This window comes from Rosa chinensis, chromosome 4 (genome assembly GCF_002994745.2).
Source record: "Rosa chinensis cultivar Old Blush chromosome 4, RchiOBHm-V2, whole genome shotgun sequence".
Classification (NCBI taxonomy): Eukaryota; Viridiplantae; Streptophyta; class Magnoliopsida; order Rosales; family Rosaceae; genus Rosa; species Rosa chinensis.
This window is the reverse complement of record NC_037091.1, coordinates 17447665-17472248: the sequence shown is the minus strand read 5'-3', so window position 1 is coordinate 17472248 and position 24584 is coordinate 17447665. Positions and strand designations below refer to the sequence as shown.

Genomic DNA, 24584 nt, shown 5'->3' with positions numbered 1-24584 from the left:
TGTAAGCAACACATACACCACACAAAACACAGTGCGCGTGCCATTGGCTGGGGGTTTTCTAATAGGCAAATTGGGCAACCGCGTGATCCCCTACCTACCTGCCCTTTCCTTTTTAACCAATGATCAAAATATCGAGTATTGAGGAAATATCAATAGTTCGAATAATATTTGGTACTTTCAATATAGGGAATTCTATTTAGAGATTTAGTAAAATTGTAGAACTATTCAATCAATAGAGATTCTTACATAGAGCAAACGTACCACGTGTCTGGTAGGACTGACCAATCAGTTAACATGTAGGGGGAGTGTTTTGGGTATTTTATTTTAATAAGTAAAGATCGTTTTGAAATACACTTAAAATTTTATGGATTTTGATTGGGCAGCCCCACTGCCAGGTGGTACGTTTGCTCTATATATTAATATGTTTGCATTACAACATGACACATTCCCCATCCATCCTTCTTCCTCATCACCACTTTGATTTTTTCCCAATATCGAAATGGTGACTGTCGACGAAGTCCGCAAGGCTCAACGGGCTGAGGGTCCGGCCACCATCTTGGCCATCGGGACAGCAACTCCTCCTAATTGTATCAAACAAAGCACATACCCTGACTACTATTTTCGTATCACCAACAGTGAGCACAAGGTTGAGCTCAAGAAGAAATTCCAGCGTATCTGTAAGTAGCTACAGCTAGCAACGTACTGATTTCTCTTATCCGTTTTACTTACTTTCCAAATAAAACTTTTGTGCCATCAAATAGCATTCATAAATTTGATGGAATGGAAAGTGTTTAGGTCCATTTTCAGTTGGAATTAATCATATAAATAGCATACCCTATGTATAATTTGGCATGCAATCCTTTGTTAGGTAAATTAATCCCCTGCCACGCAAGTACTAGAAGTAGAGATAGAAAGAAGAAATAACCAAGCCAAGAAGACAACAAGATTTAACGAGGTTCAGCCAATATATATCCTTGCGTACGTCCTCGGAGAGTTTCACCTTCACTAATGAGAGAATTACATAAGTACAAGATTACACCACTCAAGTTTATGCCAAACCCAAACCCTTGTATCCAAAAGGATACTCCTTGTACACCCTCTCTCAACTTAGAAAATCACTCTACCCCAAGGGTTATTCACACTCTTGAACACAACTCACTTTGCTTCTATACATGAAGATCCTTAGAGTTGCTCTTGACCTCTGCTCCCTGCTAGCCTCCACACAAGCTTCATCTATTTATACCACTGATAGAAGTCTCTAGAGTTACTTCATCAATGCTCATTCATGAATCAACCACCCATCTCCCACATTAACTCTCTAGGAAGACCAAAAGGTCAATACATGTATTTAACCATGCATTTATTCCAATGCATGCTCTAATCCATACACCAATTTTCCATGCATAAGTTATCACCTTAAATGCACAAACCATAAACACCATGCATTCATGCCATGCAAAATATCTCCACCAAGAAGAAAGAGGCACCAAACCTTACATCCTTAACATATGGATGTGATTTTCAGGTGATAAGTCCATGATCAAGAAGCGCTACATGTATTTGACTGAAGAGATTTTGAAGAAGAATCCTAGTATGTGTGAGTACATGGCACCTTCACTTGATGCAAGACAAGACATGCTAGTTGTTGAAATTCCAAAGCTAGGCAAAGAGGCTGCAACCAAGGCCATTACGGAATGGGGCCAACCCAAGTCCAAAATCACCCACTTGGTCTTTTGTACCACAAGTGGTGTTGACATGCCAGGGGCCGATTACCAGCTCACTAAGCTTTTAGGCCTCCGCCCGTCTGTTAAGCGCCTCATGATGTACCAACAAGGTTGTTTTGCTGGCGGCACCGTGCTCCGGTTGGCCAAGGACTTGGCTGAGAACAATCGGGATGCACGTGTTCTCGTTGTTTGCTCTGAGATCACTGCCATCATTTTCCGTGGGCCGCCTAGCGACAACCATCTCGATAATCTTGTAGGCCAAGCCTTGTTCGGTGACGGTGCTGCAGCCATTATTGTTGGGGCTGATCCGCTGCCCGAGATTGAGAAGCCTTTGTTTGAGGTTGTCTCGGCGGCCCAGACTATCCTTCCAGATAGTGATGGGGTCATGGAATTGCATCTTCGTGAAGTTGGGCTTACATTTCACCTCCTCAAAGATGTTCCCGGGCTGATTTCAAAGAACATCGAGAAGAGCCTCAACGAGGCCTTTAAGCCTTTGAACATCACGGATTGGAACTCACTTTTCTGGATTGCACACCCGGGTGGCCCTGCAATTCTTGACCAAGTAGAGGCAAAATTGGGCCTGAAGCCTGAAAAGTTAGAAGCCACAAGGCACATATTATCCGAATACGGAAACCTAACCAGTGCTTGCGTTTTGTTTATTTTGGACGAGGTGAGGAGGAAGTCTGCAGCAAATGGGCACAAAACCACTGGAGAGGGCCTGGAGTGGGGAGTCTTATTTGGGTTTGGGCCTGGGCTCACTGTCGAGACCGTCGTGCTTCACAGTGCTAGTGTCACTGCTTGAACTTGAAATTCTTGGGTGATCCATTTCATATGCTCCCTATTCTATTATGTATATGATTTGCACTATTAGCTTATAGCTAGTTTTGGTTTTGGTCATTGTAATTTGTTTTCTTAAAGGCGTGTGTGGGCATCATGGGGTAAGCTTAATTGTTGCTATGTTTACTTTCATGTTAACAAAAATGTAGCCACTTATATAAAATAATGCAATAATATAAGCTTCCGTTTCGTGTGATGTTATAACTATTTTTGATTTGCTTTTGTTTTGTATAATACATGCAATGAAAAGAAACTAACCAGGTTAGTTAGTTTACCACAAGGGCTTTTTAGCTTTCATCATATCATGCTCATTCAACTTGTCATTCCCATTTTCATTCTACTCTTGAGAGGACTTGTTCTTCTTGACCCCCATAATGTCAAGTAAGGTGGAGAGATACTCATTTTCAGTCTTATAAATTATAATTACTGCTAAACCAAATATGCATATTCATTCACACAAAGCCAAACCTAGTGGTTCAAAATTGGGTTGTGTATATCAAAGAAATATCATCACAACCTTAAAAATCCGAACCCAAAGGCTTTCATTTCATTAATTAAAAAATCTGTTGTGGTACAAGAAAAGGTCATTTTAAGATAGAATATTTTTACATAAAAACATAGAAAAAATTCAGAGATCCATCATATCTAGCTAAAATCTAATTAGAGACTAAAGATTCATTCAATCTACATATTAAGATCTCCGAACCCAAAAACAAAAAAAATGAAACATAGCATCTGAAATAAGATTGTATTTACTAGCATACATCATTTGTCTTACTAGACTTTCCGTGCAAAGTTTAAATGAAGTCACCTTTTATTACAACTCTTGGTTTCTACATGAGAAGATGTGAAGACATATTCCCACTTTTCCAATTGGCTATATCTATATTTGATTTATTTGTTCCCCGTGATATATTGATTCAAGCAACTCATCTAAATTTTAAGGATTGAAATGGCTTTTTTCTGCCTTTACATATGGGATGGACATGATATTTCATGACTACAGACTCTCCATTAATCCCATGTATTTGAATGACTGAATAGTGGTATCAAAATATATGCAAAGAGATGATTTTTTTAAATTTTTAAATTTTTAATTTTTAATTTTTTTTGGAAAAGATAGCATCGTATTAACATTAATCAATGCCAAAAGCTAGAATAATGCATACATCTAACATAGAATCTTTAATCTAGTAGCTCAGACAGACTTTATCTTTGACAAATACTACTGACTGTCTGACTACAAACATATTGAAGCTCGCTTTAGCAAGCTTCGTTTTCTAAGACAAAATCATAAACTATCTATTACTTTGCCAAATCATGCAATTGTGGGACAAGAATAATAAATATTTCTTGAGAAAGCTCATATAACAGAATTTAATGAACCTAGACTCACTAAACCCAAGAGAACTAGAAAATTGAAAAATAACGAACTCTTTCCCCATATAGTTATGGCAATTTTACTTACTTAGAATGAAGAAATTTAGAAATCAAATACAACCTGAATGAGAGAAAATTTAATTGGTATCAGAATGAATCATTTTGATTATGCTGTTTAATAACGATAAGCGATATTGTTTACAATTTATCCTGACTCGGAATCAAGACTAGTAGAATGACTTAAACTCCCTTACTAAGGTAAGTGCTTATTCATACCACATGCGTACCGAGCACAAACACCGAAAATATAAAGCTCAACAACCATCGGAGACCACCTCCTGGTCGACCGGACTTCCTCAACAAGGAGTAAAACAGATCACCAGCATCCATGTCGATTAGAGCCACCTCCAGTGGCCTGCAAGAAATGGGTGCAGACCAGCCTCCAGGTCAGCTACAAGACCTTCACAGTGCCTGCGAGGAGGGCACACACTCCCATGTAGAAACCCCTTGGGCACAAAACCCAAAGTCTCCAATACATACAGGCAGACACTTCCAAATCAAGTAAGTGCAAACTATACCTATTTTTATTAGATAGATGGGTATGGTTTGGTTAAGTAGAATCACAGGATGTCCTGCTACTATTGCTCTCGGTCTCGTTTATCTGTAAAACAAACAAAGGTCAGAAGGAAGACCGGGTGTGCCGTCCTTCAATGCTTTGATGCCTAAGTCAGTATCGTTATAAGATAAAGATAATAGAAAGCGATAGTAAACAGTTACGTCTTTAGGATGTTGGGGATGACCTATTTATAGAGGATTTAGGGGGATGTTGCATTGCTTCCAATGTGGGACGTTTGGGTTCGCGCTACTGCCTTAAGGGGTATCGTGATCCCTGTCTTGGAGTGTCTTTGTTACTCTTTTGTGACTTCCGTACAATCACTATCCCCTCCCCCCCGCCCCTTGCCCCTTAAGTCCCCCAAGTACCCGGCTAAGAGAAGTCTTGATTGGCTTTTTTTTTTTTTGGTATCGCTATCAGGATATTGGAGTAGCATTTGATTGGGGTCTTTTGGTGTGTTCTCTATTCCCTGGCAACAAGTGTCTTGCCACTATTCGTATTTCATATGCGGGAAGTCTGATGTACTGGAGTCCATAACAGGTAATAATGGAGTAGTGAGGGGTAGCCGAGGCGACGACACACATTCACTGTTAATCTCAGACATGTCTGACACGTGGCACGATCTTGTGCTATTGTCCTTTCACGTCCAACGGTCCTTGTGCTCTCGCAAACCTTATATATAGATGGAGGAGAGAGACAGGGATGGCTACTATTCTAGAATTCTGACAAAATTTTCAAAGAAAAAAACTGGATAAGGGTTGGGTTCTTGAATTTCCAGAAAGTTTGAATCTTTCCCGTCGTGAGCATTCTTGAGGTTTGAAGAAACTTCCCGGTTTGCAACAGCCGTTTGTTTCGACAATTTCGATCAAGCAATACAAACAGGTATGATTTCTTTCTGTTTTCTGGGTTTTTGTTTAGGTTTTATTTGTTGTGAGAGAATGGGGTGTGAATGGGTATTTACTGTGGTTTGACGAAAAAAGATTTAGTCTTGGTGTCGCTGTGGTGGGTTTTGAGGGAGTGGGTTTTGGGTTTTAATGGGTGTCTGGGTATTATGGCTTCAAAGGGTTGTACTTTGGAGTTTTGAAAATGTTGTCGTGGGGTGGGGTGGAGAAGGCGATAGGAAGTGTTGACTAATTGACTAACTTTAGGTGTGTCATTCGTAGTATGGCTATAGAATGACATGCTCGTGATTTTGGTGGGGGGGGGGGGGCGGCGTGGCACTAGTGGTGCTGGGCCTTTCGGGGAAGAAGTGGATCACGATTGTTTTAGTTCTAAGGAGTATGAAAGTTGGAGATTCCTTACTTGCTAGGTGGTCGATTGTTGCTTGCTCCTGAAGATATGCCAATTGATCAACCGGGCTGAGTATGACAGAAGAGCAGATTGACAAGATGAGGGTAACTTGGGGAATCTGGGATGATGTATTGCTGCGCCCCCTCAAGGAGGGCGAGTTTTTTAGCCATCCTGAGTTGGGATGGGCAGGCTTTTATCCGTATTAATTGAAGTGTGGGCTATCATTCCCTATACCTATACTTAACGAGATGCAATATTTATTGTCCTGTCTCAACATTTCTGTTGGCCAGCTATCTCCCAATGTGCTGAGGCAAATTTTGGTAGTCTTGGTGTTGTGGAAGGTTAGTTGCTAGCAATGTCCCAGCATAGATGAGTTTAACTCTATGTTTATGATGCAGTACTTGACGAAGTCTGGCGATAGCGGTTGCGTGAACTTTAGGGCGCGTACGGGCGTGATTATTGAGGACTTGCCCTCCAACATTTATATATTCTCAGTGGAGGGGTAAACCTTGTCTAGTTGGTGGCCGCTGGCAGAACCTTGATATGGTTCATCGGGCTCCTACTCGGTTCCAGCCTATTAGTGAGTACATGATCAAATCTTTTTTGGTGTAACTATATTATTGTCTCAGTGAGGCAAGAATATAATCTTAGTCCGATATAGTGGAAGTGCATCATGAGGGTGCTGGGAAAATTTCCCTTGGGGAAGAGGGGGTTTTATCTCTTGTGTAGGTTGGTAGTGTACGATAAGCAAGTAGGGAGGTGTCCTAGTGAAGTTTCTTTATCGTATTGTTGGCATTGTGTCGGTATCTCTTTGTTCTGACTTTGCTTTTGTTTGTTACAGTTAATATGCCAGCCGAGAGTACTAGTAAGAGTGACGCACCCTATGATAGGTATATGATACCGAGCATCGGGTTGCCCTGCACTTGCCTTGGGATGTGTATGATAGGTTTCCTGCGAGGGTTTTGGAGTTTCGTAATCGTCAGGTGTCGGATGAGGAAAAGGTCCCAGTGGACGCTGAAGGTGCCTCTCTGCAAGGCGTGGCTGATCATATTGGGGAAGCAAGATAATCTGCCATAATTCAAGTGGAGGGGCCGAGACAAGCTCCTGGAGAACAGGTGGAGTCGACAAGACAGTCCCCCCCCCCCCCCCAAAAGTCCAAGTAGAGGAAGTCAGGCAGTCCCCCTGATTTCATGTGGAGGAGAGTCCTCTCACTGGTTGATTACACGCATTTCTATGCATGTATTTTGATATGAGTGTTACCTTTGCTTGAGTAAATCGGAATGGACCAAATTCATTTTTAACCGCTGGCCAGAATGATATACTCAAAATTTCGAGTTAAAGACTACAATCCATAATAAAAAGTGACTTTATCACGTGGAGAACCTCAAGTTCTGTGTCACATATAAATGTGTGGTCATAAAGAGGATGGACTTTAGGCCCTCATATAATTGGAGATCCAAGAATCTTGAGGTTTCAATTTCTTTTCAATTTATAACAACCTCTTAAGGAACATTAAGTTCCTAGATAATCAGAATAAGAAACATTTAGTTTCAATGAGAACTCAAGAGGTTACAATAAAACTAAGGAATAGCACAATAGTGCTTTCAACTTTGCTTATTATAAGCAAAAGACATCAGGGATGTGTGATAATCTCAACATTCTTATTAGCCAACGCAATTTAATATTAACAATGCCTTTTTTGAAAAATGGCTTGATAAGGATCCATCATATAGTATATTGTAGACACACATCAGATCAGGATCAGGCTAGGCCTCTCCTGTTGAGCTGGGCAACGGGGCCTTCAATGCCCAATTCTTCCTCACATGTGTGGACGTTAGGGCAGTATTTACATTGACTCATGATTTCTCTCTTGCCATGATCCACTTCTAGTGGAATTTCATTGTGTAGCCATGTCAATCGGCTTTCTTTCTATACAATGAGACCATGATAGTGTGAGATTGTACATCATTGGTATTAATATTATGTGCTCTTCTGGAGCCAATAATCAGATATGTAAGATCTGAGATGATTAGCTTTACGATCATACTTTATAAGTGAGGGAGTTTAGATTGTCATCTAGTGAGTATGATCATTGAGGAACTTCAAGTCCTCATGTAATTAAGGATCTAGAAACTAAAGGTTCTGATCTCTTTTAATTACGAAATCCACAATCACAAATTTGGGGTATACTCATACTCATTCGTCATAAACCAACAGCTAAATATCTGCTTACTTTTAAATTGGTGTCAATATAATTCCCTCAAAACTTCAGGTTTGAGGTTGACCGAGATTAAAACTCTTCGATAAATTGTCCATATATCCACTCGAAACTTAAGGCTCAAGTCTGCATAATTAGAACTTCAGGTTTTAAGGTGGAATGCTTTAAGCAAGCATAAAGAAGAATGTATCAATCGACATCTGAAAATTTACTCGAAACATCTAGTTCGAGTTGACATAAGGTCAAATAAACTATGAATGAATTATATGTGTAATCGAAGCTTCTGGTTCGAATATTTTTTCTATGAACTGCAAGTTCTAAGATTTCATAATTTGAACTTCGGGTTCAAATACATTTGGTGCTCTAAACTTCAGGCTCGAGGTGACTAAAGTGAAGCTTCAAGTTCACTTTTGACTAATTTATATTTTATACTCAAAACTTCAGGTTTGAGTTTTACTGTTAGAACTTCAAGCTCTACTATGAAATTTTGAACTTCTGGTTCAAAAATATTACACTCAAAATTCATATGTTCGAGGTATAGGACTACTAGACTACTGGTCCGTATGAGTAACAAAAAAAAAACTTAATGAAAGAAAAGAAATTAATAGAATGCGAGCAAATAAATAAAATAATAATGGAAACTTCTGGTTCCAGTAATGAAGAGAATACACAGAACTTCTGGTCTGGTTCATGAAAATCTTCTATATCTCTTCAAATTGCACAAGAAAGCAATATTGTCTTCTGGACAAATTCTCTTTATGAAAAAATGTATAGTCAAGAGGCTTCTGGCATTGACATAGTGTCCATCCTCGAACTACAGCTTCTAGAGGTGGTTTGAACCCCATTATTGAAAAAAAATTAGAGCAACTTCAGGCCCTCTTATAATTGGGGATAAAAAAAATATGTGAGTTCATATACGCAATTGTATAGGTATGAGGATCTTCTGGCCCTCGTCATGTCGTATTGTATATCCTTTGTAGAATTGCAAGGTCTCAATTTTTCATTATGTACATTAACCTTGAGGGACTGCAGGTCCCCTTGTAATTAGATCAAGAGACTTCAGGTCTCGATCTATTTTGATTACAAAATTACTACTAGAAAGAGTTGTAAGTACACCATTTCGATTTTTAAATCGAATGAAAGAATAAAGTGAATCAAATGGTCAAAATATATAAATACATACCTGAAGCTCTTTCAATTAAAAGATTGATATATGCCCAGATCATATATATGCATAGAATTGTGTAACTGGATAAGTTTTTCCCTTAAAAATTATACAAACTGGAGCATGCCAAAATGTTATAGCCTACAAGACAATAATTAATCATAGTAATGACATCCTCAGGACTGACAGTGCTATAAAGCCAATACTTTATATATTGAATAATACAAATTAATCCATTAATTTGCTGTAAATCAAATTGAAAAACATCACCCAGTGGCCTTTCGATATGAAAAAAATTGGCATATAAAGAAAGGAAACATATAGGCACGCCTAACTATATGAATAATTATCAAGGTTTAGCAAAATCGTGCAGCATATGAATTCAAAATATAAGATTAAGAAGTAACAGAATAGTCAAAGTAAATAAATGGAGACCACCCATTCCGTCACAAGTCCCAAACCAAGACCACCATGAATCTTTAACAAACTGATCAAGCCCAATTAAAATTGGTAAATTTGAAAAATGCGCATCGATATGAAAACAGATTTAATAAAGAAACGATGCAAGTGGTATGTGCAATAGAAATACGCGATCATGTCAAGAACAAAATTGGGAGATTAACTTCCACAACGCATAATGAATATTAACATCCACATCGCACAGTGAATGAAGATATTAAACTCATAGATCAAAGTTAAGGTCAAAAGCAACAAGGCTGCACCAAAAACTTTAAGATAATCATGGAGTCTAAAAAATAGAGCAAGCGTGCTGATAACGTGTTATAAAGTAGAGAGAAGATAAAGAGAGAAAAGTTAGGAGGAAGTAGAAGTATACTCATTCAGTCTCATTAGCCTCCTTTATATAGAGGTATGGTTTATATCAAAATACATAACATAAATATGGACATCCACATAGATAGTAATATTTACAACACTGAGACATATTACCTCAGTTGGCTCTACATATTGTTTATAATAAAAATTTCAGCGCCTCTCCGACTCACTTTGAAAAGCGTCAGAATTCTTGAGTGATCGCTCAACTCTTGCCAATGGCAGCCTCCATGCTTTTCGTCTTCTCCATATTCTCAGTCCTATTATTCAACGGAATCACGGCAGAGCCACCGCTTCTGAACGACGGGTCTCCGGAGGTTGCAGATTCGCCGATAAGACACCAACTCCAACTTCGGTTGCTGGAGACCAAGGTTTACCTTCTAGGTGATCATCTCTTCACACCACCCTGCTTTCTGAGATTGTTTGATGGTCATGCAAAATTCGGGAAACAAAGAAACGAAAATTCTAGTTGATGTTTTTATTTTTTAATAGTTGTTTTGCAATTGTGATTATTTTAGTTTGAATCTGAATATGAGTACGTCCTTCAAGTCTTCAATGGATGAATATACAATTCCATATCAGTCTTTCAACTTGATTGTTGTTTGGTGTTGTTATTATTCTGCTCCATTTACAGTCTCACTACTTGAAGTTTAGGATTGAATATGTAATATATATAGGATACGAATTTACACAGTGGGAAGTGAGAATACAATTAATTCAGCCTACGAGATTGGAGCGTTTTCGAGTTTTAAGGTAAATTACAACATGTAAACTGACAATTTAGTTTCAGCGTCTAAAAGAGGGATTGAAAGGGAAAATTAACGTGTCTGTAGTAGGAAATGTGAATTATTAGCTCAGTCCTCAACGGGACACTCCCGGATTCAGTGATCTTTACTGTCTCCTGATAACCAAGTCTTGTCTTTTTTGGACTGTGATATGATGTCTTATACCCTTACCAAAATAAAGAATGAGCAGAGAATTAGATTGTCGCAAGTGGAGTAACTTCACACTGACTTATATATATATGATTCACTGGTATTTCAGATAATTAACTACTTTGTCTATCTTAGAAAAATTTATATTCATGTGTTCATGTAGAATTAAGCATTGATGAGAAAAACCGTGAACTGAGGAAAAAGGATGAAAAAATTAGGCAGATGGAGGAGATTATTCAAGGGAAATCAAACAGCAATGCATTTTTCCAAAGTGAGACAGAGGCTGTCCAGGTGAGGTTTTAGTATTTTAAATTGCTTTTCTTTCTAATTTCAAGACTAGAACAATTATCTCATACCCTATGGCTCTGTCAAATCATGAAGCTACCCTATAGCTCTGTCAAACCATGAAGCTACTGTTTGGTTTAATTACATTTGTGACGAGAATGTACAGTGGTTAATCAGTGTTTTCTTCTTAGTTAAAATAATAGTAAAGCTTCATCCAAAAAAAAAAATAACAGTAAAGCTTTTCCTTGTCACAGCTATTGCTCTTTTAATTTGTACCCAAAAAGAAAAAAAATATTGATCCTTTACTGGATGCATCATTTCTGTTTTTTACTCATCTTTCTGGCCTAGTCAATGCTGAAATGTTGCTAATGTCTTATACATTGTGAAACCCAATAATGTCTTGAGTGTAAAGAATCTCAATGCTTGCCTGGTTGAAAAACATGGGCTTGCTATACCCAAATTGAGAAGTTTTAGCTTTATCCATTTCCTTTTTTCCAGGGAAGAGAATTTTTAGATGCTATGCAATTCACAGATGAGTTACGTGAGAAGAATCCTGAGGAGCTAGTGAATCAGGTTATTTTTTCTTAAACTCTCTAATATTCTGTCTTCTTGCATGCCTAATGTTTTGGTCTTCCTGGCAGGTTATTGAGGAAATCATATTGCAGAATAAGAAAAAAAATGAACTGGAAGCCCAAGCAAGGGTAGCTGAGCAAAAACTCCAGGGATTGAAATTAAAAGTAAAAGATGTAATTAAGAACTTATTTCTTCTTCTTCTAAGGCCTACGTTTCTATTTCTGTTTTAGTTTCTTATTGTATTCTATAATTTTACTTTGCTTTTCAGTTTCTCTGTTAAGACTTTCATCTATGTTTTGCAACCATAATTTGTAAAATGCAGAGAACATAGCTTTATCTGACAGCTGACGAGACTGTGGGTCTTAAGAAATTATGAACAGTATGTATGCTGTCATGGTGCATATAGTTTACCTTCTGAAAGCATTGGTTTACAGAGATGTTGGGCATTTAATTCATGAAAATATATAGGTCTTGATAATGTGTTACATTTAATTTAGCTGCCCATCAAAGTTAAAATTAATTAGTCCATTTAATGCTTTTCTTTGTGACTAAAAAATGGTTCGAACTTTACTATGGGCCTAAAATAAGCTCTTGACAGAATTCTGATGAATTTTAATGATCTTTTTGCTTGAACTAATTGGACTAGTCAGTAATCAATACTTATCTCAGTGATCTAATAAATTAAGCAAAAAGTAAGAGCTGTCATATCATGTGTTAGTTTTTAATCAAAGTCCCAACTTATCTTTTATTCTAAACTAGTATGGGATTAACAGATAACTGGAATTCTGAAACCCTCCTTAATCCAAGGTTAGACCAACTGTGTTAATATGTATATTATGAGTGTACCATCATATGAAGTCCCAACTCCAGTTGCAATCCATTTCTATTTTCTTTGAATACATGATTTCCTTATAAAAGGTTTTGTATAAGACATGTAGCTTTTCAAATGTCTCTCCTGTGAGTCCTCTTTCTCCATCTTTGGAAGTTAATAATAACAGAAGATCAGAGTTTGCAAAACTGAGCATGCTCTTCAAGGGTTGTAAAGGTTCCTAATCATTTATTTACTGCCTAAAATTTTATTTTATTTTAAGATGATGAAAGATACATTCATGACTTCCTTAATATCCAAAGATTTTCTATTACTTTGGAATAGGTGCACTACAATATTTCTTCCCTAGCCTCTGCTAGGATGGAAAGCCGTTGTGGTCTAAGGTTTTTTTGTTGATTGAGGTGCTTGTTTACAGCCTAGCTGCCTTTGATGTGATTTTCTTTTTAAATCTATTGTTCCTCTAGCTTTGGACTCTTGTAACATCTAGTATAACTCTAAGTAGAACCAAAGTTTTTCTTTGGAAACCAACATAACTGAAGCAACCCATCTAATTTTTATCCATCTATATTCAATTTCTTAATCAACTTTACAAAATGATTGATAGTTACATATTTTGTTCTGACCTGTAATCAGATCCATGGAGGATGGCTTTCAGTTCTACATTCAGTTGCAGTTCATATAAGCCATTTTCAGGTAAACTTATGCAGTTTAGTGGAATATTACGGCTGGGGCCAATTTAAAACGTACAAGTTTACGTGCAGTCATACATAGTGACTTACTGGAATGAGTGTGGGAGACCAGCCTTGGATGTGGCAATTGAAAAGGTGTGCTTGTGGTTTCCACTAATTTAATTAGCTACCTTTCTGTCAATTACAGATGTTGTTACTGTCTTGTAATTGGAATAGTCAATCAGTTTATTTTTATTTTTTACAAGATGTTGTAAATATTTGTGGATAATCATGTAAATAGATGATGAGTAATAGGTGTCTATCCCTATAGATTGGTGATTGATAGGTTGTAATTGTAGGAGTGATTGGATTGTAATTAAGCATTACCCTTTTGTGTGCACCATGCAGTCCTATATAAGGCTCCCCATGGTGAGATGAATAAGACACACAATCTGATTCTCTGTATCTAAACTCTCTCTCTCAATCTCAAAATTTTTCTGTTTTACAACACGTTATCAGCACGAAGCTCTAACCAAAGCTCTAGCTAGAAAAAAAAAAAAAAAAACTCCTGCTGCAGCCTGTTTGCACACTCCGAAACCTCTTGATCGGGAACTCAGATCAAAATATTTCCTTCATCAAAGTTATTCGTCTCTGCCTCTTCTATCTGCCCTCCAGGGCCGGCCTTGCCCAAGGGCAGGCTTGGCGACGGCCCAGGGCCCAAGTGAGAGGGGGGCACAAATTTTTTTTTTAAATAAGGTTATATATATATAAAAAAAAATTATATATAGTATATGTCGACGGTAAACAAAAAAAAAAAATTTGCTTTGTTCCCAAACGCAGTGTCTTCTCTTCTCCTCTCCTCACTTCGAAATGGTTTTCTCTTCTCCTCACTTTGAGAATTGTATACACAATTATAGCAAACGAATTTCAAGAGTCTCTTAACTCTCTCTAAAACTTTAAAAACAAACAAATTTCTCTTGAAATATTGGGGTTTCAATGGTTATTCAATCAAGCAATTTATTTTCATCATCTGTCACTTCCTCTCAATCTTTCTCTCCTATATTTTTCTCTTCTTCTACGGTGATCAGACACAATTTTTGGCATTCCATCGATTCAGGCTGCAATAGAGATCGATCAAAATAGGTATAGTTAAATTGGGTGTTCTTTAAATTTTTTTTATTTTTTATGGTGGGTGTTCTTCAATTTTTAAATTCGTTGAAATTTTGGACATTATAAGTTCTATTACTGGCATTTTGTGGTATTTGTTGATTATTCTAACAACTATTATAAATTTTTATGCCTGTAATATCAAAATCTCGACTATACTGTCATCGCTGATGTTCAATTTGCAGCTTTCAACATCCTTAATCAGTTAATTACAGGTTCAATCTATACTAAACACTAGAAGATCGACTTTTTTTTTCCCCTACAATGGAATTTTTTTTTTTTTTTTTTGCTCTCTTTCTCTACAAACATAGCATCTTTAGATGCATTAATTGGAAGTCAGAAGTTGCAGGTTGACATGTTGATGCATACGTCTTTACAATTGCTACATCGCAATCCTAGTTTTATTGTTCTGTGCTCGAATGTTTATCGTTTAAAGTTGTACTGTTTTACATATGAATATATATATATATATATATGGGTAGTTAGGCACCAAATTTTTTTTTGCCCGGGGCATCAAAAACCTCAAGACCGGCCCTGCTGCCCTCCAAATTTCAGCCTTATTGGAGTCGTTTTGAGACCTGTACACCATTCGAAGTGGGAGCTGTCCAGAAGAGGCGAATAGCTCTTGGATTGGCTGAGAAGACAACCTTCTCAGTTCTGCACACATAAGCTGAAGATTTATCCGCCTTCATCAAGTAATGTTTTCCAAAACCTAATTTTATATTCATGCTTTTTGCTTATTGAGCCTATTGATTGAATATGAAAAATCACCATAATGCATGAACCCTAGCAAATCCTACATGATTTATTTACTTGGTATACGTATTTGTATATATTTGTTCATGTGTTTGGGATTGTTTGATTGGAAAAGAAAAGATAAAAATTTATGGACTGCAACCTGTACCAAATCAATATCAGTAACATCAATTCAACCTCCAGCAGTACCAAATCAATATCAGTAACATCAATTCAACAAGAAAGAAAAAAACAGATTATGCAGTTGCTGGGATTCGAACCTAGCTAAAATAGGTACCAACTCAACATGTTGTCCGCTGTACCACCATGGCAAGTTAGTATGTGTTAACACTGTTTAGTATTAATTCTGCCAGAAGCAGATTTGAGGCCAATTAATTGGTGATTGATCAACCCGTGATTTGATTTTGATTGATTTTATCCAAAGCAATTACCATTGTAATTTATGCTCATTACCACAATCACTTCATTATCACATTGAGACAATTCTGAATTATTGCGTGAATTATGATAGAAGAATTATGGGCTTAATTTTTGGTTACACAAATTTGAATCTGCCATTATAATTCTTTATGCTAGAAGCATTATGGGCTAAATTATTACGCAATTATTACATAAACATTGTGCCAGAAGCATTTGCCAAATTTATTACCTGTACATAATGCCAGAAGCATTAATGGGATTTGAACCCATTTCCTTAGGTATATAACCGCTGCATTAATTTATTTATGTTACGATTTAATAACATATATTGAATTTGGTTATGTTATAATTGTGAATATTAATAGAGGCTGAGTCAGAAGCTCAAATCAAGCCCAAAGTCATAGCAATAAATTCGAGCCAGAAGCTCAGGCCCAAGTTGCAAGGCCAGAATAGAAACTTACTACATGTTACCATGACAAAAGTTATGAATCTTCTCAAACTAGGCTCATCCAGTTGGATGCGATGTCTGGGAAAGGTTCAGATGAGGCCGTGTACTTAAGCGAGCCTCGCTCCAACTAAACCTCATCTTTCCTTACCTGGTCATATTCAATTGGAGTTACCGAAAGGATTGAGTAATAACTTTTCATTCCTTGGCAGACTAGCCTGAGCCCAGCAGGCCCACTCTCCCTCTGCAGGACCTAGCAGCCCAGCAGGCCTCACATACTCTTTGACTAGTGCATGAAAGCCTAGGTCACGAGCCCGCAGACTAAGCTCGATAGGCTTCACTATCAATCCCACCCCTTCTTTGGTCCAGCAGAATCAAAATAAAAGGAAAAATGATTTCATATTGTAAATAGATTCACCATATCTAATATGTGTAATTAATTGCCAGAAGCATTTATTCACATAATTGTGTGATAGTTAATATGTTAAATTACTAGCATGCAATTAATATCTCAATTGATTTGTGATTTTTATTTATCCAATTTGTGAGATATTATTACTATTTACTTTATTCAATATTATTGTGTTATTTGTCTAAATTTTCGCACTAGAATATATGTGTAGAAAATGCAGGTACCTAATGAACTAGAAGTTCTAAATGAACCCGTAGTTCATACATATATCGAACTTGTAGTTTCGATAATGCCGTTTAAGAAACTTGAAGTTTCCTTTCATAAATTCACCACACATGATAAAACCAGTAGATTTTACATGTCTAATCTGATTTTTCATACCATGTTATAGAACCTGAAGTTCTCATTACTTGCTTATGGATGATATTACCCAAAGCACTAATATTATTTGTTCCTTTCCTGTAAGAAATAATGTCAAATCTCAACATGTTTGACTTTGTTGCTTTGGAGGTCTCTAGAACAAACTATCTAAAGTGAACTCAAGGTGTGAAAATTCATCTGACTGCAATGAAGATGAGATCAACAATCAATGCTAACAATGTCGTCATTGAGGCTTTTAATATGAGTGCCATAATTTTCAAAAAGGAAACATATGGAGTAAACACTTCAAGTTGAGTATCCGATGAAGAGGATATACAGACTCTTTGGGTTGCTCTGGAAGAGCACTTTCACCATCAGATGACCATTTCTTGCTTGAAGCAAGACATGATTGGCAGAACGAAATTAGCCCATATGATAGTCTGCCACTTGGCCAAAGCCCAAGAGGCCATGTAATCAAGCTCTATGTGGCCAAGGCCCATGTGGTAGGAACCATGATGTCATAACTCAGCAAGCCCGAGTTGAAAGGAACACTGGTCCGGCCCGCTGCCACCAGAATCAGCATGATCTTTGTTATCATTGTGGAGGAATTGACTGCTGGTCCCGCACTTGTTGTGCGATAGCCGAAGCAGTAGATGAGTATTACACCGGTCGCGTAACTCGAAATACATTGATGGGTAATTTTCTATCGATTCCACACTAGAGATCATGGATTTTCAGGCAGTTACTGAACATACCGAGGATTAGAACTCGAAGACATGGGTATAATTGGTCCCTTGTGTCATATCTATTTCATCTTAATAAATGAAACATCTTCGGATTATTTTTGGTGATTTATATTTTCAATCATTTTGGATTATGAAAATGTGGTTATGTTCGAATGTATTTAATTCAATAAACTTATTTATACATGTGATCCATTGAATTAAATAAATGAATAGACATATTCTGTGGGGAAGTTTGTTGTCTGGTTAAAAGTGCTATTACACACACCATACTCCCAGATCGGAGATGTTTTTCAAACTTATTGTCTATTCATACCTCTGTGACAACCGTATCAGGGCAATCCAACCTGATAGAGGGCTATGGCAAAACCCACTATATGTTGTCCAATGGTACTGAACCTACCATTAATGAAGCCTTATAATCTCCACGTTCCAGAAGAACGTTATTGAGTATTAAGGATATTCGAACCCACAGTTACCACGTTGAAACCACTGAGAAAAATGCGTGGAATATCTTTGCATAACCTCCGAGTGTGCGGCCAAAAGCGTACATTGGAGAAATTGAAATTTGTTAGCTAGAAGCTAACTAATTCAAGCAACTACTTGCTATGGCATGACCTTTTGGGACACCCAGGTCAAAGTATGATGCACAGTATCCTCAATTCATCATAGGTGCACCCCCTTCTGAATAAGGGTCTTGTATATGCCATACTAGACCATCATATGCAAATACTAGTACATACATCACCATTTTTCTGCACATAATGCAAGGGAAATTTGTGGACATATCCAACCACCATGTGGACCAGTTAAATATTAATGGTTTTGGTTGATGTATCGACAAAGTGATCACATGTTACACTATTGTCCACAAGAAAACGCTGCTTTTGCTAAACTCTCACCCAGATCATGAAATTGAGAGTTCACTACTCGGATTATCCCATAAAGTCTATAAGACTTGATAATACCGGAGAGTTTACATCGAAGTCTTTCAATGATTATTGCATATCTCTTGGGATTGATGCTGAACATATAGTTCCCTATGTTCACACCCAAGAGGGTCTCGCAAATAGAATCTTGGTAATGCGCACCAAGCTCCTAGTTTTTGTGTGGGGCTATGCAATCTTGCATGCAGCTATGTTGGTCCCGTTGAGGCCCATTGCTACCCAACCTTACTCCGTGTTACAGTTGGTGACTGAGTACGAACCTGATGTTTCGCACTTACGCGCATTTGGGTATGCAGTCCTCGTGCCAATTGTGCCGTCACAACGTACAAAATTGGGTCCTCAACAAAGGATGGGCATACATGTCGATTATGAATCCCATCCATTATGTGCTCTTTCGAGCCCTTGACAGGCGATCTCTTTACCGCTAGATTTGCGGATTATCACTTTGATGAGACAGTCTTCCCGCCGTTAGGGGGAGATAATAACGTTACCGTTCCTGATGAACGACGTGAATTGATGTGGAATGTCCCCACTATGTCTCATCTTGATCCCCGAACCGCACAATGTGATAATGAAGTGCGGAGAATTCTAGATCTACAGAGTGTAGCCTAAAATATGCCAGACGCTTTCTCTGATCTAGCTAAAGTGACTAGATCATATATACCTGTTGCAAATGTGCCTGTAAGGATAGACGTCCCTGTAGGATGTGTCGTCCTAGATGGACGAGGTACGACCATGGCGGCTAACCAGTCATATGTCCCTGCCCTGAAGTGAGGTAGATCATTAGGTTCAAAGGATTCTTATCCCTAGAAGAGGGTAAACTTGGCACAAACGAATCCTCTTGACATCGCAATCTCAAACCGATTCATCTCACGAGATAAATCCGGATTATGGGTATGTCCTAGAAGAGACTATGTTGGGGGACGCTCCAACATTTGAACCCACTCCCGAGAATAAAGAAATCTCAGTAAATTTAGTGAGTTTTGGAATGGGGTTGAGATTATCATCGATGATATATTAGTATTTGCGGTGGCCACCGAAACTATAATATGCGATGACCTCGAACCTTGCTTTGTTGATCAAATTCAACGAAGGGACGATTGGCCAAAAAGGAAATAAGCAATCCAGGTCGAATTAAATTCCTTGATAAAGAGAAAGGTGTTTGGACCTGTTGTTCCTACACCTTCCCATGTTAAACCTGTAGAATTTAAATGGGTATTTGTAAGGAAGCGTAATGAGAAAAACGAGATTGTGATACACAAGGCTCGTCTAGTGGCGCAAGAATTTTCTCAACGCCCTGTGATTGATTACGAGGAGGCGTATTCTCTAGTAATGGACGTCATAACGTTCTGCTACCTTTTCAGTTTGGTAGTTTCCGAAAAACTGAATATGCAGCTTATGAATGTGGTCACAGCTTATCTCAATGGGGATCACGATACAGAGATATACATAAAAGTTCCAGAAGGACTTAATATACCCGATGCAAATAGTTCTAGACCACGGAACACGCTCTTCATTAGTTTTGAGGCGTTCACTTTATGGATTGAAACAATCCAGACGGAGGTGGTATAACCGTCTAAGTGAATATTTAATCGGGATGGGATATGTGAATAATAAACTATGCCCATGCGTGTTTATTAAGGAAACAAGTTCCTAGTTTGGAAATGTGGCGGTCTTTGTCAATGACATGAATTTGATCGATACTCCTGAAGAGATCAAGGAAACCGCAAAGCACCTGAAGTTGGAATTTGAGAAGAAAGGCCTTGGGAGAACAAATTATTGTCTCGACCTGGAGCCGAGCACAGTGCAGATGAAATTTTGGTCCATCAACCAAATTATATCTAGAAGATGTTAAGATACTTTAATGAGGATAAAAGCAAGCACACTCATGGTCGTCTAAAGTCTAGAGAGAACCGTATCGTCCTGCAGATGATAACGAAGAGATATTGGTGCCAGAAGTCCCATATCTAAGTGCAATAGGCGCATTATTGTACTTGGCTTAATGCCCTAGACAGGACATCTCATTCGATGTGAACTTGTTAGCTAGATATAGCTCTGCGCCAACACGCCACCACCAGAATGGCATAAAAGACATTTTTCGCTACCTTAGAGGTAAGGCGGATATGGGCTTATTCTATCCCTACGCATCAAGGAATGGATCAAACCCCCTGGATCCTCAGAATGATGCTTGCCTTGTTGGATATGCTGATATAGACTATCTATCAAACCCGCACAAGGCACGTTCCCAAATTGGTTATGTCTTTATCATTGGGAATACTGCAATTTCTTAGAGGTCTACAAAATAGACACTTGTTGCTACCTCTTCGAATCATGATGAGATACTAGCTCTTCACGAAGCAGTATGTGAATGTCATGGCTAAGAGCCCTTACAAACCATGTTCGAAGCACATGTGGACTGCATTCCACCACTGATGAACCAACCATTATCTACGAGGATAATGCGCTTACATAGAGCAGATAAAGATGAATTTCATCAAAGGAGACAACACCAAACATATTGCATCGAAGTTCTCCTTCAATTAGCAACAACAGGAGCATCAGAAGATTGAAGTTAAGAATATTTGATTTGAAGATAATCGTGCAGACCTCTTTAGCAAGTCACTACCAAAGTCTACATTCCAGAAGCATGTTCAAGATATTGGTCTACGTAAACTATCTGAATTACCTAACATGTAATTTTCAGGGAGAGTATCTTGAAGCATACCCACTTGACCATCGTGTACTCTTTTTGTCCTTCGTCCAGGGTTATTTTGTCCCACTGGGTTTTGTTACCTGACAAGGTTTTAACGAGGCACATCTTTAGCATGGTCACCCCACTTATACTACATCTTGAAGATGCTTTGATTCGACATATACATGCATTTGCTCATCTTTTCCCTTCGACCACGGGTTTCTCCCACTGGGTTTACCAGGCAAGGTTTTGGTGTAGCAACTCTAGTGCATACCTCTCGTAGACATACTACCTACTTATGGTGCTGATAAGAAGACTTCACCTATCTCTAAAGCTGTGATACTGCTACTCCACACTCAAGCGCGTTGTGCTCTTTTTCTCCTTCGACCAAGATTGTTTTTTTTCCCACAGGGTTTTTATTACTTGGCAAGGTTTTTGACGAGGCAACTTAGAAGCGCTCAGCCTATGCAACACTATTGACATGGAATATCCAAGGGGGAGTGTTGTAAATATTTGTGGATAATCATGTAAATAGATGATGAGTAATAGGTGCCTATCCCTATAGATTGGTGATTGATAGGTTGTAATTGTAGGAGTGATTGGATTGTAATTAAGCATTACCCTTTTGTGTACACCATGCAGTCCTATATAAGGCTCCTCATGGTGAGATGAATAAGACACACAATCTGATTCTCTGTGTCCAAACTCTCTCTCTCTCTCTCTCAAAATTTTTCTGTTTTACAACACAAGATACTAATTCTCTTTCATTAAAGAAAGATAGAGTACTAAACTGGAATAACTAGTTAGTTATTAATTTATCAATTTGCATTTCTCAGGCATTAGAAATGAAAGCTCAGGTTAATATTTTGGCTCAGCTCAGCACTGAAACAATCAAATCTGTATGTTTTCCTCAACATTTCTTATAAATCTTCCACAATTGATTTGGCATTGTCTTTGCTTATGAATCTGTATTTATTGTTTGAAATGCACATTCTCATATTTTTTAGAGGCTTGATGCATTACAACTGTTAATTCTTAGTCAACTTTTTCTTGAGCTGCTAGAACATATTTGAAATATCATGTGGAGCTTTTTGTTTCAGGTTATATATATTTTTAACTGTAACTTGTCATGAGTAAGGATTGGATGCATACTATAAACCATGAAAATTGGTTATCACTTGGCACTTTTACAAGTGTGAGAACTGAGACCTATTGGAAGGAATTTGGAAATGGGAATACATCAGTTACTGGCATTAGCTATTATTTGCTTACATATTATTTTCAGATGAAGATAATTTCGTCCACCTCTGAGGGTGGTTAAAGGATGAGATTCTTCGTTAATGATCTCGAATTTTAAGTCTTTTATATGTGATAAAACCTTTGTCATGGACTCTTGGGAACTATATCATTGAAACATTAGAAGTATGAGAAGGGACCTAAAAGGTCAAAGTTCCGAGGTCACTGTCATAATTTATAATTGGTGTTTGATGTATTCCTCTTTTCTGCATAATGCGGTGTATTGTTTATTTCCTGCAAGTTGATAGCCTTTCTGATTGATTTTAATTTTAATTTGAAGAAATGGATACCAGGTTTGAAGAAACAATCTTTAGAAATTGTAGCCTATCTTGATCCAAATATTCAATTACTCACTGCAAAAACTGTTGATATCTACCATTCGTCAAAGAGTTCTGTAGCACCATTTGTTTTCAAGGCACAAGAAATGGCAAATCCTCACATTCAGGTGCGCCAACATGAGGTTTAGTTTACTGAATTTATAACATTACTTCATTCAATATCGGTCTTATGGCATTTCTATGTTGTAACAGGTAGCTAAGAAGTTTACCGAGCCATACATAGCTCAGCTTATGATGGCGATAGATGAGGCTACAATGGTGACAAGAACCCATTTAGCTAACATACACGTTACCTTGAAGCCATATACAAAGCAAGTACTCCACGCATGCAGAAAATTCATCAAATCTGCAACTTTTTACCATCATGAGGTATTACTTGCAACTTTTTATAAATTATAAATCATTAAAAAATTTAAAGAATTTACACTTGAAACACTTGTTGGGACATGCTGCATAATGCATGGTGGTGGCTCTTGGGCAATTGAAACATGATGCAAATGGACTACTGGATCTATATTTACTGAAACTGAATGAAATAAAAACTAGGAAGCAAAACTTTGATGAACACAAATTTTTTTTAAAGAATAATAAATTAACTGATTGTTCTTTTTTTCAATCTTGAATTACTAGTTAGGCAACAGAGAAAAGAGAGGGGATGGAAGTTTTGTCCATAATGCACAATAGTTTGTTCATCTGCTTAATATTATATCAGCTCTGCGAATAAAGTAATTGATGTTTATATACTTGGGGAAAGGGGGTCAATATCAGTGCCAACTAGTACTTCTTTCTTTGTTTTTTTTCTTCCACGTTGTTGCATGTTAAAACCCAATAAGCATGTTGATTGATTTTTCATGGCCTTTCCATTTGATAGAACAATAGTGTTAAACATCTTAATACTAAAGGGCAATCATGATTTTGTTTATAAAAGGAAATAGAGAAGGAATTTTGGAAACGTTAGAATTTACAACTGTCCCATGTGAGTTCTATTGAATTTATTCTTTTCTTTAAAAAAAAAATCTATAATTGATGATGTTGTTTCATTGAATGTCAAAAATATTTGACTTATTAGCGTGTTGCGAACATATTATGCTAACTAAACATCATGCAAGTAGGTAAAACTTCTATAGCTAACAATCTGGCTACCTGTTAGAGCGAATAGCTAAGTATCTCATATTAGTTTCCAAACTTCCCATTACAGGTCCAAGAAATGCTCAAAAACAATACGTTGACACAATCACTTGCAACTATCGAACTGGCATGGCTTCTGGTAGGTATCTAACTAATTTAGTTTAAGTGTAACATCAACCAGATTATAGTTAGGTTATCAAAAGAAATGGCGCTGCAATTCTTTTCACTTCTAACATTTTATTTTTTTAATTGATAAAGGCCACTGCTTTACTGGCCCTGCCTGCAGTTCTTATGTTTAAGTTGACTTCTGTTATTTTCAGGTTAGTTTGATTCAGTGCATTTATCTTGTTTTTGGTAATACAAAATTTGTAGTTTCTTTAGAAGGATGTTTTAGATTAAGTGTCAAAAGGTCTGTCCTTTTTACTAATGCAACCAAGGTTGAATTGTGCAGAAAAAAGGCAAATAAGCGTATTCCTAGATCCTATGCATATCATACATGCCGCAAGCTCAAGCGTGCTCATCCTGACAAGTG

At 37.6% G+C, this 24584-nt stretch overlaps 2 protein-coding genes across 4 annotated transcripts; both read left to right on the top strand.

Annotated features, from left to right (window-relative positions):
• The first annotated feature begins 393 nt into the window (after nucleotides 1-393).
• LOC112200102 (polyketide synthase 5) lies at nucleotides 394-2749 on the top strand. The gene is made up of 2 exons (XM_024341119.2): nucleotides 394-677; nucleotides 1526-2749. The coding sequence occupies exons 1-2, from the start codon at nucleotides 500-502 to the stop codon at nucleotides 2524-2526; spliced, it is 1179 nt and encodes a 392-aa protein (XP_024196887.1). The 5' UTR covers nucleotides 394-499; the 3' UTR covers nucleotides 2527-2749.
• Nucleotides 2750-10254: 7505 nt separating this feature from the next.
• Nucleotides 10255-24372, top strand: LOC112196016. 3 transcript variants are annotated; one of them, XM_040518845.1, is made up of 10 exons: nucleotides 10255-10442; nucleotides 11157-11284; nucleotides 11777-11851; nucleotides 11920-12024; nucleotides 13314-13373; nucleotides 13442-13504; nucleotides 22127-22189; nucleotides 22867-23293; nucleotides 24123-24191; nucleotides 24311-24372. In XM_040518845.1, exons 1-8 carry the CDS (start codon nucleotides 10277-10279, stop codon nucleotides 23050-23052), a joined length of 846 nt encoding a protein of 281 aa, XP_040374779.1. In that variant the 5' UTR covers nucleotides 10255-10276; the 3' UTR covers nucleotides 23053-23293; nucleotides 24123-24191; nucleotides 24311-24372. The 3 variants fall into 3 exon arrangements, with proteins under 3 accessions (XP_040374779.1, XP_040374780.1, XP_040374781.1); XM_040518846.1 differs by lacking the exon at nucleotides 22127-22189; XM_040518847.1 differs by lacking the exons at nucleotides 24123-24191; nucleotides 24311-24372 and having other exon boundaries at nucleotides 22880-23015.
• The last annotated feature ends 212 nt before the right edge of the window (nucleotides 24373-24584 follow it).